Raw genomic sequence first — 21,158 nt, forward strand, 5'->3', positions numbered from 1 at the left:
ATAAATAAGGAAAGGAACAACTAAAGAGACGTTTGGTCTTATCCTTCCATCAAAAGACACATCACCAACTGTTGAATAGACTTAGGTTGTGTGCGCTTGACCTTGCACATAGACTTATAGAAGGCTGAGCTCCTCTCCCCCTTCTCTCGCAGAGAATAGGGTTATCTCTGATCAAGCAGCACCAACAATTACCAACCACAATAATCACCCCATACCTACTTTCTGTAGAGCGCCGTGCTATTTCTGAACATTGCAATAACCCTACGCCGAACTTTGAGCGAAACATGCTGGAATTGCCACAAAGCGAAGGGAGACCTAGAACACCTTCTGCTCAGCTGCCCTAAGGTCAGGGGATTCTGGAACAGGATTGGAACACTCATCAATGAGATCACAGGAATAGACATACACATAGATTTTCCAAACCTAGTCCTAGGCTTTACGTCTCCGTCAATCACAACAACAGAAGATCGCGACCTCATTGACCTATTGCTAACGGCGGCAGTCAAAACAGTCCTAAGTAACTGGAAGGACACCTCAAAAGCCGCGCCCCAAGCTTGGCTCAACTGGGTCACGTTCTTAAGGGGGGCAGATAACATCACAGCGAAACACTCACCGAAAACACATAGGCAAGCGAACATGTGGGGACCCCTAGACCATTACCTAACATCACATAAACCCCCATAGGCGCAGAATCCAGACACTACAGAAGGGACACACGTTCCTGCGTACCATGCACTCTCTCTATCGACCTCGACCTCTATTCCCCCCCCCTCCTCACTATTGTCCGGGGTTGGGGAAAAAAATACCAACGAACAACGAAGCGTCGCAAAGGAGGAGGCATAAAACAACGACCGACAGAACATGGACAATCGAACTACTACCCCCCCCCCGGCGCTCCTTTCTTTGCCTCTTTTGTTCCTTCTTCTTTCTCTGTTTTTCCGCTCACGTATATCCCATGCTCCATGTAAATATATATTTTTTTTATATACTCAATAAAAAATTACAGAACAAAAAAAAGGTTTCGAATGTAAGCACACTGGACGCAGTGCAATCCCAGCCTCTATGGCTCACCTGTTCAAAATGCTGAAAGCCGCCATTAGTAGAAACACACAACGTTGTGTATTAAAACGCAATTTTTATAGTTGTTGGTCTGTTTTATGATCAATCTATGCAATGTAAACTCACTAAACAATGTTAAGGCATCCGAATGTTCTCTTTCTGTTTCAGGGAAGGCATAGAGTGCTAATGCTCGTTTAATATAGTTAAAGTAGATTTTAAGGTTGTGTTCTTTGTACATATTGGCATATAAACACTGTTGTATTCAGTTGCTCGTTGGCTTCATTTCCATAGAAATGCAAATGCACCGTTACACACATCACTGGTGTCTTTCTGTAGCTGTTTCAATTGCCTTTTTACAACCTATACTTTGGATAATTTGGGGCATAATGTCCGTGGTCACGTGGAGCTGTCCGTGAATGTGTCCGCATAATCGACCAACAAGTTTGTTTATTCGATCTTTAAGGCTCATTGCAGAAATGCGATCGAACACAGGTAATCCTGCAGTGTTGGTCACATCTATCAATCAGGGCTTCAATAATTCAGGTCCTTATCAGGTGTTCCCGCTCGCTTGTCTCGGCCTGTGCTGCTAACTTTCAGTGTGATGGCTACGTACATTTTAAACACTCCCAGGGCCTGTCGTGTGCCAGCATGCTTTCATTCAGGGCACAAGTCCTAAAAAAAGAAGTGGAGGGACGGTGACGTCACAACAGGAAGTGACGTCACGAAAGGTGGCTTGCACCATCAGACTCATTGCCTCCCCTCGCTCACCCCTTAGATGCGATTGCATCAGAGAAGCCAGCGCGTGAGCAGCGTTCTGAATGAGCTCCGATCTCGTCCCAGAGAGGCCAAAGAGTGAATGTGTGGCTCCATTTGCTCCAGTTATCGAGCTCCTGGTAAAATAAGTTGGGGAACGCCGTCCACCCGCGTGGTACCTCGACTCGGGCCCTGCTTTCATTCCACTCTATAAACGAAGATTTGGCAACACAAGTGCAAAAAGCGCTTGCGTTTATTATATGCCTCGATGTTATCTAAAAAATGCACAGAGAAGCACTGAAGCATCACGCCTCCTGTGTTGCGTCATGCTGCCGTGGCTCGCAATACTCGCGGGGGGAGGGAGGGGGGGAACTCGCGGGGGGGGGTGGGGTGGAAGCGCGGGGGTAAAAATAAAGTTTAATAAAACTTACCTGCAGGGTCGCGCCGTCTCTGCTATGTGGGAGTGGTGTGGCTCACTGGTTAGAGGCGGCAGACCCGGAAGCAGAGGACGGCCCGGGACCAGGGTTCAATTCCCGATGCGGCAGGGTCATGAACCAGGGTCAGCGGACCCGATAATTCTCGCCTTGGTGCCTACTCTAACCAGGGATCACACTCTGCAACTCTGGGCATTAGCTTGCCTCATCTCCACAACGGCCCCCCACCAATGCTGGGGATGCCTGGCTCCACCTTGGGGACTCCCAGCAGGGACCATCTCACAGGGAAAGCCAGGACGGGTTCCCCAGCGGTCAGGACGCCTCAGGGCAACAGTGCGCTTTACAAGACACATACATTTACATTCTGCTGTCTGCTCCTGGGCTCGCGTTGGTGGAATGGCGCCTTCCTTCAACTCTTCTGTTCTGTGTGCGTTAGTGGCTGGCGGCAACCCCTCTCAGCCAATCCAGACGCTGCTCCAGCAGTGCAAGGATAGGCTCGAACAGGGACTGTCCCCGCCCACAGGAGACCGGGGGCTGCGGCCACTGGCCAGTAGCAGCCCTTACTGCTCTCCAAATGTTCAGCAGCAGCACTGCAGGCTAGTGCGCATGTTTGGGCTGGTCGGAAAAATGACCAGCCTGAACCCGAACATGCGCACTGGGCCTACCAGCTGTCAGTCAAACTCAAACACTACACAAACCCAACCCTCAGCCCCACCCCCTTCAGCATCCTGACTCGGTCATGGATTTCGAGTCCGGTCAGAACAGTAAAGTAAGTAACGTGAAGAGGAAATGGGGCCATGCTGTCCATGTTGCTTTAGTGGGGCAATGCCCCAACGCCCCCAATGGATGCACCGCCCTTGGGGTGGATGAGCATTCCTGGATAGCAAGCTCACGTTCCCTGTTATGCTTTACCTGAGTAATGCTTTGGTATGTGTTTCCTCTGAATAAGTTATGCATAGAATAACCATTGATTAGGTATGAGGATGTATTGATCCTGTGTTTCCAATCCTTAGATTAGCATTGGATCCTCACCTCATGATATCGGACTGTTCTAGAGCTGAGCTTATTTTACTTTACAGGTAAATTAAGATTCATGTCCCTTTAAGGGGGAAATTGTGGTACTCTTATATGACGAGTGTTCTCAGCGATATTCCTTTTGTTGCAGATCTCCTTCCCTGCTGTTCCCATCCTTCCCCTCCCCCGCTTGATCACTCCATCAAGTCTGTACATATAAATCGGACCTTGGGGCTATCAGGAGGTGGACCATATATAGCAACATACGATCCTGAGGATTCACGGCCCAACAGTCACTAACCTGAATGAATACATTTTATTGATGCTCGATTACTTAGTCATACATTGCTGATCAAATAATGTCAGCAAATTACTCCAGCCTTGCTAAGGTCTTTGGAGTGTTATTTGAGAAAAACAGGTCTGCAGCTTTTCTACAAGTTCTTATTCCATTGACCTGTAATAAGGAGACTAACAGGTGGTGACGGTCACTGGCGAGTTTGGAGCAACAGCAAAATAAGTGGAGCCAGGATTCTCTGCGGAAGTTGCAAAGTCTGAAGAATATTGCCTCATCTTGCTTTGCCTAAGAGGAGTTGAAGTCTGTGACTGGTAGAGTAAGAATGGACTGTGAGGGCTTGATGAAAGTAGCGCTGAGCATTCCCTGGCATGTAGGAGGCGTCAAGTGCCTCGGAAGTGGGACAGAGATGGAGACTTTGGATGTCCAGTTCAAATGAGATTTTCCTGACCTGTACTTTCACAGCCCTTTTCCATGCCGAGAAAGGTTTGTCCATGCTGTGTAGATTGGTGGCCTCGATTTTCAGGCTACTTATTGCTCCGGCTAAATACACTTTCCATGGGGAGTCACCTGCCTCGAAGATTATTTTGAGTTATGCTTTGGATGTATTCTCGGGGCCCAAAGGGTACTGATGTAGTGTTTTATTAGATCCCCTTGAAACTCGAGGTCCATTCTTGCGAGGCCCAGCTCCAATCTCAGCCTCGTGCTTCTGGCTTGCTGGCGACATAAAATATTTTTTTGTATGCTGAAATTTGATTGCTCTTAAAGTGGGTTTCCAGTCCACCAGGTAAGGCTAAATGACTGTAATTGAGAGCTGTAATCAGTTTCGCTCACTGGACTTTTATCATTGGTTCAACCTTTGGGTTTTTTAGATGACTATTGAGGCATTTCAGGCTGTGAATGATTCCCACGCCCTTTGTTTTAAGATGCTTAGATGGGTCATAAGTTTTGCCTCTTCAGTGAAACAGACCCTTAGATAATTGTAGTTTGCAGCCGTTGGTATTTATAGGCCCGAGCTGCCAGTGTGCTTGTTTCTTATGGGGTATTTTCCAAAGTTGACAATGTTGGTCTTTCCTTTGTTCACCTGAAAATGATTGGCCTTGTAGAAGCTATGAAGTCTGGCAAGGGCTCTCTGTAGACCTATTTTCTGTGTGGTCAATGATCACAATATTGTCTACATCCTGCAGAATTGCGAGGCGCACCCTTGCCAGCCTTGGTGTAACTAGGCTGGGGCTTTCTGTTACTCTGCTCAGGTCGTCTGAGTAAAGATTGAAAAGAAGGGGGCCATCAAGCAGCCCTGTTTGAGGCCATTGTTGGTAGGGACCTTTGAAGTTTCTCTGGTGGTGCCTGATTTTATCTGGACCCAAATCCTGCGGTATAAAGATATGATAGCTTTGAGGAGTAGGGAAGGGGACCTCCCATGCTGTTAGTTTTCCCCACAACTTACCCCGACCCACCCCGTCAAAGGCTGCACTGTAGTCGATTAAGCAGCAGAACAAGGGTGGTTGTTTGCTCCGTGTGGACCGGGTTCATAGTATCACTCCTCATCAGCCAGACTAGCTTGAATCCAATGGCATAGTGAGCCCGGTATCCACATCTGGGCATACCCGGTGTGATTAGGGTGAGAAAGCAAAAGACACACAAATGATGGCTGGAATGCGGAACACATCTAACTTTCACACCCAGTCAAGAAATCTGGATTAAATCCATCTTTCTTTTGCTCACCAGGCCACCCCAGTTTAGACCTATCAAAACGCAAATCAGTCTTTACCATACCCCCTCAATGGAACAGTCAAGCCCAAACTACCAAGCCAGGTCCTCCCTGGATCAGAAAGATGCATCCAGGGAAGGATTTCAGCATATCACCTGTCATCAGCCAGGCTAGCTTGAACCCAGTGGCACAGTGAGGGGTGATGCCCCGAAACTGGCCCCAGGATGAATGTTTCTGGTCCAGGAAGGACCTCGCCTAGCATTTCGGGTTGGACTGTTCCCATGGGGAGCAGGATCAAGACTGATTTGTATATAGCTGGGTCTAAACTGGAATGGCGTGGCATGTGATTTTATTTTTATTTTACTCAGATCTGTGATAGGGGGTGAATGTTTGATTTGTTCAGCATTCCATCCATCATCTGTTCTTTTTGCATTGCAATTGCTGAATAATGTAACTCAGCATTCAAAAGTACCCTGGATGAAAATTCTGTAGTTTGCTCTTCTCTGTCCACCTTCTTAGTAAGAACTCAGTGAGGGATTATAGGGTTTTAGCTTTTTAACATCCACCGATTCTGACCATTCACATACTCTGAGGCATTCTCTTGGTTTTGAGGGCAGTTGAATGTTCAAACATCTTCCTGAAGTGGTGTTGGTGGATGGTGAAGAACTTGAAGAATTTGAGAAAACTTGTCAGAGGCTGGCCTGGTATATGGCCTGGTATATGATGTCCACTAATGTAAGTCCACTAATGTAAGTGGGCACCCTGCACCAGTCTAGACAACCCTTATGGTGATTTAAGAGGTCTTAGACAACCTTAGATAGCTCTCTAAGTGGTAACTGTGGAGAACATCCTTCAGGCTTAGTCCTGAAGGAGTTTAAAGCAGCTTGATCTACCAGAATGCAATCTCATATGTATAGATGAAGTGAAAAAGAACCACACAAGGTATTTATAAAAATAGGTATATTATTATATAATTCATCATATAATACTCTCTAACACATACAAATATCTCCTACCTAGAGATATGCACATTGCACACAATGCATAGACATCAAGTAAATAGCATGAAATACACAGTGGACCCCAGGGGGAGACCAAACCATATACTTAGAAAGTGGTATAAGAATCACGACTGGGGTCAAGACAATGTTGAGAAGACATAGAAGTGCTGGGGGACCGAAACAAACACCCAAGGTGAGTTACTAGGAACTCCACAGAGAGTGGGTGCAGTGTGGGAACACAACTGCATTCTCCGAACAAATCAACATTTAAGTCCTGGTTGGAATTTTAAGATTAAGGGCCCTTTCCCAGTGGACCCTGAAGAAACGCTGTGGAAGACAGAAGGTTGGAGAGCTACCCCATCTGTGGATACCCTAGTACCCATGTTACCTACACCAGGGAAGCTGGGTGTATAGGTGTAAAGTGGTGTTGGAAACCGCAGTTGAACCCAATTGAGGATTTCAGGAGAGTGCCGCTGCTGAAGAAGGAGAAAGTGTCCAGTGGAATACGAAGGTGGATTCTAGTTGAGAGGTACTTGAAAGCAGGGGGGACATAGTCTATGTCACCTAGGAGTGACCAGGAGATCTGGAAGATGAATGCCCACCAATGTTGGGAGTTGCAGGAGAGTTGACAAGGACTTTAACTCTGCAACTGGGAGGACCAGGTGATGCTGAAGAAGACCAGGAGCTGTGCAAAAGCTGTCCCATGTCGGATATTGAGTGCTGAGGGGTCGGTGTCCGGCGGGAGCACCAACAAGCCTTGGCAAATGCAACCAATGCAGAAGTCAAAGAAGGTGCAATGTCGAAACCTGCAAGGTTTAGGGGTCTTGCCACAAGCAGGGGAGTCAGGGTAGACCCCAAGCAATCAAGGTAGCCCAAAAGAAGCAAATCTGACCCTCAACAGGTCCCAGATGCTGGAGGCACTCGCATCTCAAGAGGACCTCGAGCAGCTCATCAAAAAATGCAGGCCACAGTGCAAACAATGTGATGTGGACAAAGACATTGGTCTCAGGTGGTGCCCGAGGTTGGGCCTACTTGGAGCCCTAAGCTCTTGGTATAAGGAAGCCAACAAGCCTTTGCAACTGCAAGTTGATGCACTGCACAGGGGTTTGGTTCCTGTGGCTCCAACGAGGGATACTGGCTTCAAAGTTGGTGAGAGGGCAGGGCATGCCTCGGGAGCTGTGAAGAACCACCTCCTGTGTTGCAGAGTCCGTAGGAGCTCAGGATCAGCAGACCGGTCAGTTTAGTTGCAGTGCCTGCGAATGCAGGGAAGTGACTCCTTCACTTTGAGGGAGATTCCTTCAGGTGTCTTGGATGCCCACAGGCCTTGGAAGGTTCCTGTACGGTGCACAGGCACAGACGATGCAGCAGACTGAAAGAGAGACAAAGTAGAGCCCAAACAAAGTCAAGCGATTTCCAGAGCGCAGACGTTAAAAGTAGAAGTGGTGTCCAAATTGAATCTTGTCCCATGACGAATCTAGAGACCTACACCCAGGTAAGCCCTTAAGTACCCTAAGGAAAGGGTTTGGACGATTCAGGGGACCCTCCCAGGGGAGGATCTGGATAGGGGGGATGTTACTCCCATGTCCTTTGTCCAGTTTTGTGCCAGAGCAAGAGCCAACATCTCCCAGAGCTGGTTTGAACTGGACAATGTATGGGGACACCAAATGTGCCCCTCATGCTGACTGAGGGGCGCTGGCAAGCGCACCCACTCGGACCCAATACACTGAATCCTGTCTAGGAGGTGGTCATACTTCCCTGTGACAGGATGCCTTTTGTTCTGCCTTCCCATGCTTGAGCTTGGCTCAGCAGCAGGAGGGCAGAATCGTGTCTCTGGTCAGCAGCAACCATTTTGTGCTTTCAGGTCTAGAAGACTGGTACTGGGAGCACTGAGAGCCTAACAGCGTGCTCTTCCAGTGCTCGGAAGTGTTTACAGTGTAGGGGTAGGATTCCAACATGTTTGATACCAAACATGATAGAATTCATTGCAGCCTATTTCGAGATGGTCATCATGTTATTACGCAGTGCCCCTCTACATAGAATATGGCTGATTCACTTACAACCCGGGAGAATGGAGTCCGTAGGCTGTGGGGCTGTCCTGCTCATACAGGGGCACCCTCACACTTAAAAACAATGTCACCCCTATAGCAGGCCTTTGCAATCTTGAAGGCAGGGTGCTTGGTTCTAAGTGCAGTGACCCCAGATATAGGAAACCTATATCCTTAGTAAGTGGTGCTAGCTCCAGCTTACACAGGCTTCAAAGGCAGGCCTGTAGTTCCATTTTGAATGGTCGGCCATGGGTGGCATATTGCATGCTTCAGCCCATGGTTGACCTCTAGGGTACCTATGCCCTAGGTACCTTAGTACTGTATATCAGGAACTGATAAGGGTACCCCAGTATCCAATCTGGGATGTACCTAAGTACTGAACATAACAATTTAAAGGAGAAAACAGATAGACTGGGGTCCTGATTAGCAGGATCCCAGTCAGACTAGTCAATAACAGCTTAACACCAGGCAAAAAGTGAGGATAACCATAAAAGCAGATCCTACTTTCCTACAAAACCTTTAAGAAAGTTGCACCCTACTTCAATCCCCACTCCTTAGCGGCATCACAGGCAGGACGTCCGCCACCTATCTTTATGAAGACGATTTCTTGCTTGCAGTCACTGATCTCCCTCACTCCCTTCCGGCTCTCTTGGACAGCCTCTCTAGCTTTGCGGCACACTCGGGCTACCAGGTTAACTGGGACAAAAGCGAGGGACTACCTATGTCACGGGCAATCACCAGCGCTGCAGTATGTGCCTACCCTTCCAGTGGAAGTCCTCGCACCCTCAACTATCTGGCGGTCTGTGTAAACAGAGGCTTGGACCAAATAGTGGCAGACAACCTAGATTCCCTGCTGGAATATATGAAGCCAGACTTTGAGAAGTGGACCCACCTCGGACTCTCATTATGGGGTAAGGTACAGGCGGTGAAAATGGTGACGCTGCCACGCTATACTTACATCAACAGTATGCTCTCCTTATTGGTCCCTTTATCCTTACTGCACTCCGTGGAACGGAATATTAGGTCTTTCGTCTAGGGGGAGTCCCACCTCCACTTGGCCAGCACCAAACTCCTGACTTTCCCACTCATGTGGGGGCCTTAGTCATCCCTCATTTGAGCACTACGCCTTAGTGCTTTACTTATCACACTTGCTTACATGCTCCCTGGAACTCTGGACCCACCGCAGTGGGTGTTAGCAGAGTGTAAACTGCTGGCTTGCCCCCAGGGATTACATCCACTCTACAAGGGTGGCGTGGCCATGTCCGGTCCTGCCAACTCGATGGTGCAAGCCATGGTAGGTAAAATCATTGCGACAGGCCTCTTTGGGGTGGACCCCTTCTCCATGACTCCCACAATTGCGGGGCAACTCGAGCCTATGCATTGGTGGCAAGATGTTGAACTCGGAGGCATGGCGCTCAATGGGCATCAGCAATCTCCATCAGATCCTCTACCAGGATGCCGTCAAATCCTTTGCGATGCTACGTGAGGAATTCGGCCTAACACCCTACCAGTCCTGGCAGTACCTGCATGTATGTATTGCCTCAATCGAGCTCTGGGTACTTGACCCTGGGTCCTCCAACCCTCTCTTGCAGTCTCCTATCTTATGACATTGGGGCACTTCCATGGGGTGTTTTCCGGCATCTATAGTCTCTTAAGCCACCATATTTTCTCCCTGACCCTCTTCAATATCCTCCGTAGCACATGGCAAACCAGACTCTAGTTGGAATGTGAACCGTAGGATTAAGCTGAACTCCTAGAGGCACTTGATCTTGGGCCCGATCGAAGTTTTACCTTTTTAAATCACTGCATGACTGGTACTGGGCTCCTATGAAGTTGCTTGCAGTGGGCCTGTTACCTCACGCAAATTGCTCTGGCTGCCCCCGTGACCGCTATGACCTACTGGACTTCCTCTGTGACTGCCCTCTGATTATTCTGCATGACCTCGTGGACTTCCCGGATCTCTCCTATCTCTTGCATTTGGCACTCGCCACGGCTAAGATTTGCATTCTCCACCACTGGCATTCCCCTACACCTCCCCTTCCCATTATGTATGGCTCTCATCTATGTACCAGACGGCCTCCTATGAGCAGGTGATCTACAACCTCCAGGACAAGCGGATGCCTTTCTTCACACCTGGGCGCCCTTCCCCCAGGACACCACCCACAAGTCCTTAACTGCATGCCCACCCGTCCCTAATGGTTTGGTTGGTTGCTAAATTGTACCACATTGATGCAGCTCTTGGGATCCTATGTGGCCATGACCCGTGCAGATGCTTGCCTATATTATTTGCTCTTTCTTTCCCTCTTGTTTCCTCCTTCTCCAGTTCTCTCTTCCTTCTTCTTTCTCGTTTTTTTCATCTCCATATTTTTCCTTCCTCTCTCTCTCTCTCCCATTCCTTTCATTCCTGTTCTACACCCCCAATCCCCTCCGACCCATGTACATGTGGGTGTGGATGAGAGTATGAACTTCCTGCTTCCCCCCCTGCATTCTTCTGTCATGTTTTCATCTTCCTTTTGGTCCCCAGCCAATCCCATTGATTATATTGTATGCAATTGTGGGTCCACAAGCTCTCTTTCATGTTGCCCTTCCTCGCCCTTCAAGGGTCCCTGTTCCGTGAGAACGCAGTATGTCATATGGCCAGTATTTGTTTCACTTCGTATTATATTCTTTCATGCTGTACTATTTTCTCAAGAATGGCATCTTATGTTTCCCATCCCCTCCCCTTTTTACATTGTTTTGCTCTGATTTCTCAATTTCACAATTGCGAAAGAAAAAAAACAAATTTGCAAACAGATCTGATATTCAGTTGAGTTTGGCTGTAATACGACATACATTTTTCAAAAGGACCCAGAAGTCTGTGGAAGATGTAGATACTTACATCACTGCATTAAGGAAATTGGTCCCAGAATGGGAATTTCAAAATTTCAGTGATTAACTGGTACATGACTGCTTCATTAACCATTGTATAGATAAAGGCATTTGACAGATATTGTTGTCGCTTGGTAACCCAACTTTAGAGGAGACTATTAGGATAGCCAAGAGTATTGAAACATCACAGAAATCGGCAAAAGAGCAAGATGATAAAGTAGTTGATTCAGTAAATCCAGTATGGTTAACAACAGACTATAACAAAGGAAAGAGGGAAAGCCAAGCAAATAATTTTTTTAAACAAACAAATATGTGTTATAGGTGTGGCAATCTGAGTCACACCCAAGGGATATAGCTTGTCCAGCCAAGAATGTAACATGTACAATATTTAGCAAAATAGCCCATTTTACAAAAGTGTGTCAAAGCATGAAATGCAATGGAACGAAAGTAGGGTGTGTTATGGGTGAATTATGGTTAATAGAGAGAGTGACTCAGAATATCTAATCGGTGACATGCAGGACATAGTGTTGGCGTTTGGTGATTGAAGTATTAGAACAGGGGATCCTTCTGAATGTTTTGATCCTTATGTGGATATTTTAATTTGCGAAAAAACTTTTCATTTACTGATGGATTCTGGTGCACGTATAACCATGATCACCTAGAACTGTTCTTGGTGAATTTGAGGAACGGACAGTTGTTGCCACCAGATCAAGCACCGGTTTCCATCGAAGGTTGTAAGATAAACTTTAAAGGTAGCCACATTCAGTGCATTATATATGTTGCAGTCAAGTGACTAAACATTCTGATATGGTTCCATAAAGGGTTGTTTGGTGTGATCTTGCTCCCAGGTGTAAAGGAACAGGTTCTAGTTCTAAGAAAAAACAACTTTGTAGAAGAGATGTTGAACATGTTTCCTAGTGGGGTTTTTATCAGAAGAATTGGTGAAAATGAAAGGTTTCAGACATAAAATCAAAATAAAGGATGGTGCCAATCCCATCAAGAGCAAACTGAGGGGAGATTTTTTAGTATCAGGGAAGATTTAGAAAAAGAGCTTACATCATTGTGTGACAGAGGGATTATAGAACAGATTAAATCTTAAATTTGGCTTGCCCTGTTGGTTGTGGGGAGCTCAAAGTATATGTAGTCCTTCACAGTCTGAACAGGTGATCTAGGTAAATCCTTACCCGCTTCCAAACATCACAGTAATATTGGCCACAATGCTTGGGCAAGCTTTATTTGAAAATTGGCTTAGCTGCTGCCTATCATCAGTTTGAATAAGCTTCAACATGGATCAGCCAATAAGTAATCAACACAGATGGATCATCTGTAGGTTTTTTAGAAGTAGAACCACCAATGCATGTTTCCAGCTAAGAGGGACTTAAGCAAACACAAAAGAAATACTACAGAGATCTGAAGCTGCTGAAGTTATATAAGAGTGTAGATATGTTGCAAATTAGCTAGTCCGGGATAAAGAGGAAAGCCACCCGGCACCAATGAGTATTTCCCATGTATCCTCTTATTTTAGGGGATGGGACCACTTAAAGCATTGTGAGTGACTTGTCAGATTTGCAGACTTCACTTTGTTTGGCATCTAGGATAACATCAAGGACACTTTTAACAAAACAAAGTGGCCAACCCTACCTCCAACTGTACTACTGTTCTACCTTTGACATAGTACACTATCCTTTCATAACATAGAGATTAAGTAAGATTGGAACTTCAGGAATTGTCTGGCATTGGAACTCATCATAAATTGTGAAAGGTCCAACACAGATTCCATTATCTTTGGTAAGATTTACTTCATTTGCTAGGTTTCTACAAGTGACCATCATCATTCTTCTTCTCTTCTACATATACCCCAGTCCTTTTCAGGAACACATCAGATCCCTCAGCCATTCCTGTTACAACGTTCCCAACAATTCCCAATTCACCTAAACGTTTGATACTCTGCCAGAAAAACACCCCTGCACCCAAGGTCAGAGCCTGTAAGCAGTGGAGCATTGGAAGCTATGCAATCATCTCAAACTTAACTCATCAAAAATTAAGATTCTCAGATGTGAAACCTGGAGTGTGAATCACAGCATCACCATTTGGCCTCAGAAGCATAGACCTTCACCAGTCTTGTCTAGAAAAGGGAGTAATCTTTGGGTGGCCACCAACTCCAGCTTGTACCTGGAGGTCCACCAAGTGATGAAATAATTATTCTACACAATACAAACATTATGTATCTAGGGCCCTCTCATATGAAGTAGGTTCATTTTGCCATGATCCTTTCATTTTCAGATTAGGGCAATGAATTGTACTTTCAGTCCTTTCTGTGCTTGCTCTGCAGACTTCAACACGTCCAGAAAATAATTACCTGAAAACTGCAAGTGTTTCAGTAGGCTGGTGGTGAATCTTAAAATAGAATGAGTTACAGTGGTTCACCCTGTCAATAGACACACCTTTCCTTTCATTGTTTCCTATCTGCATACTTCTTATCCTATTATGCTAAGGAGAGCGGAACACTTACACACCTATACTCATACCTAAATGCTCTAATGAGGTCACTAAAACCCACAGAATATCAATAACTTCTTATCATTACCTAGTTCAAGATTCATGTGAGCTCATTCTAATCCAGAGACATGAGCCAATTGCTCATTTACACATACCCCCACAGCTCCTGCAATGTCAGGGTGAGGAGCCAACTATTCACCTGCATCTACTCCAATACTTCACTGGGATCTCTCTACCGTGGTAGAGGGGAAACCAATTCACTTATGTATTCCGGTGCATCACAGCTCAACCACAGTATAGGGCCCTACTTTATTTATACTCGTCTAAGTTTAGAATGATAATGCTTCACTATGGAGATCTGCATTCCTCACACATAGAAATTGATTTTGATATCTGTGGGTTGCCCAAGGTGCCTAACCTGAAGGATTAAATAATAAGTTGTGACAGATGGCACTTAGAGCACTCACAAGAAAATCTTGATATTGCCAGTAGTTTACAGAGATAGTCATCTATCTACAAAACAAGCTGATCCAGTAAGCTCAGGTCTGTTTCCTCTGATTCACAAAGGTAAATATGCATGTGTAGATCTACTCATATGTAGATTTACCACTACACCTAGGTGTAAGTCTACACTTTTTTTGCGATTCTCACTTGGTGTGCGTAGATTTACACCTCAGTGTAGACTTACATGATTCCGCCTCCTCAGTTAAGGAGTTGGAGAAATCTAAAACTGAATTTGAGACTGTACGGTTGTGACTTGTAGTTGGTAAAGACCAGGGAAAATAATAAAATGTTACATATTTTAAAACAATACACATTGTGTTGTGAAATAAAAATGTAAATTGATTTAAAATAAAAATTAACCTCGAAATAATAAAACATTATAGCACATTAACACATTAAATTGCAGGTAATACATAATTAAATAAATGAAATGCATTAATTTTATTTATAATTTGTGTATAAACAAAATAGAAACATCTCCATCACTAGCCTTTAATATTTAATTAATGTTTAGTACATTTAATTACAAATTGTGTTTGTGTATGTTTCTACAATAATTTTCAATTTTTATGAAGTTTAAGAGTTTCTTTTAGGTTTTATAAAGTATGTTAATTTCTAAAATACGAAAATATTTCATGTTTAATCTAATTTTTTAACACTAAAACAGTGAATGTATATATTTAATTTAGAAATCGAAATAATACATTTATTTAATATTGTTTCCTTTTAGTGTGGCATTAGGCCACTGCGTCTGTTGTTCACTCTGGGAGACTGTGTAGGACATGTTAATGACCATGTTTTTAATTGGTTTACTCCAAGGCTGGGTTTGAGTACATTTACTACTGTTTTTGGGACCTTTTGGCTGTAGTCACTTTAGAAGTGTAGTCTGTGAATAGAATTGGTCATATTGTTTTTTGGGTGGGTGTTTTTGCTAGCCTTCCTCTTCCAAACTCTTACTTACCACTCCCTAAAACCCTTCGTAATCTGAATTACCTTCCCATTTAGGAGAAAGTATTCCCCAATTTCCAAGCCCTCCCACATTTACAAGTAGATCCTGGGTTTACTTGTGCGAATCTCTTTGCATATAAAAGACAGGAGAGGTCTCCGCGTATAGGGTTGTGAATTGTATTTTGTTGTACTTTAGTAGTACCTAAAGTACTACAGAAAGCAGTTTCTGAATCTGGCCTAAAGGTGTTTTCACACAAAATTCCTGTTCCTTTGGGTGTATTTTCTATGGGCCGAAGGATCAATTTGGGAATTTTCCAATGAAGTGAATGCTTAAACATTTTTTTACCCATTGTCCCATCGTTGTTTGGCTTCTTCTCAGGTACCACCTGGATCAGTGAAATAGTGGACTGCATTCTGAACAATGGTGATGTGGAGAAAACCAAGCACAATCCCATTAATATTCGAGTTCCATTCCTGGAGTTTTCATCCCCACACATTTCTTCAGGTAAGCTCATAACAACCCCCCTCCCCTTCACAATCAATATCTGAAAATACAGCTTTAACTTCTCATGTCATTTATGGCTGGGGCTGAGTATCTTTGAAGGCTTAGGTCCACTACTATGCTGGTTATGAAAACCTGAACACATTTTTTGGTAAATTCTGTGCATTTATTTATAAATAACATGTGCCCATATCTGTAATCAGAACTACGCATTTTCTGATTGATTCTGGTGCTGTTAATGTTGGAATATTCAAACAGATTGTAATTGGTACTGCTCCATTTTTATCAAGAATTTCTCACATTAGCTAAACAATTTATGCACGTTTTCTGATAAATCCTGTACACTTATTTTGGTAAATTCAGAACTTGTTCCCTGAAGAATTCTGCTCTCTTTTTAATAAAAAAAATCTTTACACTTCTTTAATAATTTGATCCCACCTTTCTATAAAAATACATTTTCCGGATGTTTGGTAATTAAACCTACTCACTTGTTCTGACACTGAATGAATATCTGTACTGAATCATTCATGTGCATATATTTTACTGATTTTGCATGTGTTTTTTTAGAGTCATGATGAGCTCTTTTTAATGAATTGTGTAAATGTGCAGTTACTCCATGAAGGGAAAAATGGTTCTGAGTATTTACCTCTGGTATCACTCTTAATATTATCACTTCACTACGGCACCTAGAGTAGTCCATTCTTGGCTGTGATATTCACACCACTTTTCTGTGAGGTGAAAGATAGATTTTTGAAATAGTATAATCTTCCACTTGCTATTGTATGATGTATAAATGATATCCAAAGAATTTAAAAACAATTATTACCCATATTCTTGTATCGCTTCAGGACAGTAATATTTTATATTCAAAAAAGATATTTTGAAGAAATTCGTTGCTCTTTTTTATATATCTGGTGGCAAAGAAATGTCATGACCGCCCAGATATTCACAAAAACATAATACGTTTCAGTCTTTCATACCTTTTTCTCTGTTACTGGCACCTACTTGGAAGTGGTCCTACCGACTCTCCCCATAGAGTAGGTAGCAGTGTGGCTATTTGCGTAACTGCAGAGCAGATGTTCTGCACTACTGAAATTCCTGCATACCCTCTTCCTCAGACTATTGCAGCTGAATTATACTGACAGTGCACATGTACTTACACTGCAATCTTTTAGTAAAATCTTTAAAGATGTTTCCCTATTGGTTGTTTGGACCTTTGTTGGTTGACTTGAAGCGATGTAAGGGAGAGGGCATCGGCAATATATTTCTGACTTGTGAAGCCAATGTGACTCCACAATAAAGACCAGGAATAGGCAAATATAATTGAATAGATTTTTTTAGGATACTAATCAATCCAGTATATGAGCAGAATAAAAATAAGTTCAAGAGAGACAACAACGCAGCAGGTAAGCAGAAATAGCTTAGTAGAATGAGCCTAATAAAATGAGATACAGAATAGTGACAGCCAAAACAATAATGAAACAAATTAAAGTAAATAGATCTACCATAAGGAAACGTCCCTTCTCTCTTCTAAACATAGATCAACTACAGGATGATCTATCCAGTTATTCTATTTAGGGAGTTTAGAAGGCATCAGCATAATATAGACTTCTGTAAAAATCTTGGAAAAACTAGCCTAAAGCTTGACCCTTGCAGGAAAATGTAAGCAAAGAGGTCTGACCCTCCCAAGCCTCATAGGTATCTGCCCCCTAACTGTGAGAACACACATTAACATAACAGGAGCCTCAAACATCCTTATCTCCTCTCACACCACCAGGAACCAAACAAATTGTTACTTGAGAGGAGCAGACTCTCCCTCTAGGTTCCCATCAAAATGAAACTGGGACCGTAAACCAGACCTTAAATATTGCAGCTTCCTGGTGAAGCTTACATGATGAACAGAAGGCCTATTTTAGGCCATTCGTACTCAACGTTTACTGCCAAGTTCCTCCCTTTAGGCCTTACTATTGACAGTCTAATAGAAACAATACGCCTTTCTCCAACTAATCGGAAGCATGATAATGCATCTGCAAAAAGAAAAAGATAATATACGGTAAGGCTAAAGGCATTTCAATTGAGGCCTGTAGTCAGGCTAAGCTAACTCAGCAGTCAACATGAACTTTGAATACATGATTATACATACATAAGTATAACTATAAGAATAAGTGCAAGGTATGAATAGGAGAAGACATGATTACATGTTTCAACTAAACATTAGTGCACTTGAATATAAACCTTTAATCCCTACGATGATTGCATTTCATTAATACATTTAAATGTTTCACACACAAAAAGGAAGTTAAAACACAGAGTGAATACGTCAGACACGAATATATGTTTGCAAAATTATTACAAATAAAGGGTGGAACCTAAGTTCCGCTGCTGTAATACAAATCTGATGAGCTATCATCCATACATTCAAAATTTCAGTAGTCTTAAGCAATTTGTTACATTTCATATTGAGTATTTGAGATTGTGCACATCACACTTACGGCTTGATTTAGTGTTTGGTACACCGGGTACTCACAAACATGATATAGTACCTTGTCCGTCAAATCCTCTGCCTGTCTGCCTCATTTAGTGGTGGTCTAACCATCAGCTTTCAATTGAGAGACTCACCATTAGCTCCATTGACGGAAAGCTTCCTCTGATGGAGTAAGGTCCATCGGAGGCTCTACTTAGGGTTCAGGGTGTAAAGCCTTTTTTTCCTCATCTGTCACCTCTTGTAAATTTGGCAGTGAGGGATAGAAAAAAAGTAGTGACCTCCACACTGGGATATATATAGCGGGTGTGGGGGTTTCATTTGATTTTGTTTTTCAGAAACAAACTCTCACTTTATGAGTTTGTTGTTGAAAAACAAACTTTTGAAAAGTTTTATGTACAGCAGTCAACAACGACAGTGGACATATACTGGTTCGGTGGAGGGTTTGGATTAAGGACAGGAAGTAATGGCGCTCAAGCGAGTACGCAAAGGAGTTGGAGATGTGAAAAAATGAGTATTGTGCTGATAGGTCAGGGGAAACAAACCCAAACAAAATAACCCTTCGAGTGTGTAGGTCAGGACCCACACTGTAGATATAGAACCAAGTCCTGTGCACACGTTTTAGGTTGATGGTTTTTGTGTGAAAACCTCTATTGAAGAACTTTTCTTGCAGAAATTATGAAGGTCGACATCAGGAGTATCTTAATGAATTTTTTTTATGTCAATCCAGATCAATACAGAAAGAAAAACCAGCCGACATGTGTTTCGTCACAACGTGGTACAATTATGACTCTTCAGGGCTATAGTATAGAAAATCTGTAGCGCGAAAGTTGCAGTACCGGTGATAATTCCCACCCGGTAAGGACACAGTTTTATAGATTGAATGGACAGGCGGGAAGGCTGAAGGTTGTCCTTCCCCGGTGTCTCAGTGGTAAACTGTAAACATGACAGGAAATTGAGACGTGACTACCACCCGCCGAAACTGAGGAGCAGAGATCTCCCCATTACACGGACCTACACGTCCGTTCGCTCGTGTTTTCGCTACAGATTTTCTATCCTACAGCCCTGAAGAGTCGCAATTGTACCACGTTGTGACAAAACAAGTGTCGGCTGTTTTTTCTTTCTGAATTGATCTGGATTGATATAAAAAAATCTTCATTAAGATACTCCTGATGTCGACCTTCATAGTTTCTGCAAGAAAAGTTCTTTAATAGTGGTTTTCACACTAAAACTATCAACCTAAAACGTGTGCACAGGACTTGCTTCTATACCAACAGTGGACATACTTCAAACTTTTAGTAGATTGTACAGAGATATCTGCTGAATTGACTGCCATCTCTAAATTTGACGGCTGGAGATCCATCAGGCTGGTGAAAGTAGTGTCCTCCATCACCCTGACACATTAGTCCATTTGTTAATCCCTAAATCAGACCCCTATTCTTTAAAATGTGGAGTGAGATGGAAATTAGGACTCTGGCCAACCTCTTCAATCTCAAGAGGATTGGCACTTTTAAAAGTGACAATCAAATTTCATTGTCTGAAAGCAAGATTTAAATTATGCCACAGAATTTGCATGATTTCAAGAATTTTGTCTAGTGCTTGTCACACAGTTCCACATGTTCATGTCATAATTTTACCACAAGCGCAGTGGAATAACATGAATGTGAGAAGAAGTTACCTTGAGTTTCGCAAAATGTCATGAAAGCAAATTATGACAATTTTGCATATCCGTAATCGTATCTGAAGAGTAGGGCAGGGACAGACACTTTCATGGGATTGTGGGAATATTTTGTTAAATCCATGGTATTTCTGGTTGCTATCATGTTTTGCTTGGTAGTGTTGAGAACAACTTAAAATTCTTTAGTGAGAAATGGAAAGGGGATATTGGTTAGCAAGTATGTATAGAATGTGTTTCCTTATCCTTGAAAGTCATGATTCAATACTGAAAACAAGCCAATCTCCTTCTACAATATTATACCACAGTTTGCAGATTTTATCTTTCACCATGTAGAAAGACTAAATGGTATATCCTGGATGGCAAGTCTGTCCTAAATGTAAATTTTCACAAGCCTGTATCCGAGCCTGCTCCACTTCATAAAAAAATGTGAATACCTATTTGTTTTTGGCTGAGAGAAAGCTATTACCCTTTTAGTGCATGCATGCTCAAGGGTAGGATGGCACTCTACAAATAATAAATGTGTTGATGAAAATGAATAATATCTGCAAGTAGTGAATTATGCCACCCAGATGTTGTGTCATCTTAGTTTATGACTCTGCTATATATCTTAAAAAACAACTATTTGTTTTCTCCGTCTAGTGATTACTGGAAGCACCGTAGTTAAGGTGAGATTGAATAAACTCCCCTCCCAGTCCATATCAATACATTTCAATATGATGACAAAAGTCATTGTTGATATGATCTTATATTAAACGGCTGTCTGACGCTCTAATAAACACAAAGGGCCTCATTACAATGGCGGTCGAACCAACGTCTGATCACCATCACAGCTGAATGGAGACCGCCCGACAAGTATGCAGCAGTTCCACCCGTCATATTATGATAAGAAAGGGAGGCAGGCGGTCAGAAACATACATTTTTCTATTGTGGCGTGTGCTGCGGCCCAGAAAAGGGGTGCAGCACATGCCATAGTAAAAAAAAACATGTTTGCAAACATCCATGTACAGTGTGCCAGGCACCATATCTTAAGTGAAATTGACCAACAACTATGAATTGTCCACAGTTAAAGGCATCTTTTCATCAAGAAGTCTGGAGCTGGTGCAATGATTTTTTTTATTCCAGTCATATGCCACAAAAGTAAACGAAAAACAAGAAAAGGCATCATCCAGTCGCGGGCGGTGCAGGTAAGAGCAGTGAGGTGGGACTGGGGGGGGGGGGATTTGTGGGCTTAGTTGACATACGACGACGAGGTAAAATAAAATGAAAAAAAAAGTAAACCACTTACCTTGCGTTCGCCACATCACCAACTTGTAATGTGGCGGGCGCAAGGTAAGTGTTTTTCTTTTTTCTAAATTGTATTTTCCCTCC

At 43.3% G+C, this 21,158-nt stretch overlaps 1 protein-coding gene across 8 annotated transcripts in view; it reads left to right on the top strand.

Annotated features, from left to right (window-relative positions):
- The window catches only part of LOC144768576 (sulfotransferase 1 family member D1-like), a 434,742-nt gene that overhangs the window by 282,626 nt on the left and 130,958 nt on the right, over positions 1 to 21,158 (top strand). For all 8 annotated transcript variants that reach the window (XM_078652353.1, XM_078652359.1, XM_078652358.1 and 5 more), the window contains one exon: positions 15,508 to 15,633. In XM_078652353.1, the coding sequence (XP_078508479.1) occupies positions 15,508 to 15,633 (126 nt within the window). The remainder of the gene's footprint in view (positions 1 to 15,507; positions 15,634 to 21,158) is intronic.

This window comes from Lissotriton helveticus, chromosome 7 (assembly GCF_964261635.1).
Source record: "Lissotriton helveticus chromosome 7, aLisHel1.1, whole genome shotgun sequence".
Classification (NCBI taxonomy): domain Eukaryota; kingdom Metazoa; phylum Chordata; class Amphibia; order Caudata; family Salamandridae; genus Lissotriton; species Lissotriton helveticus.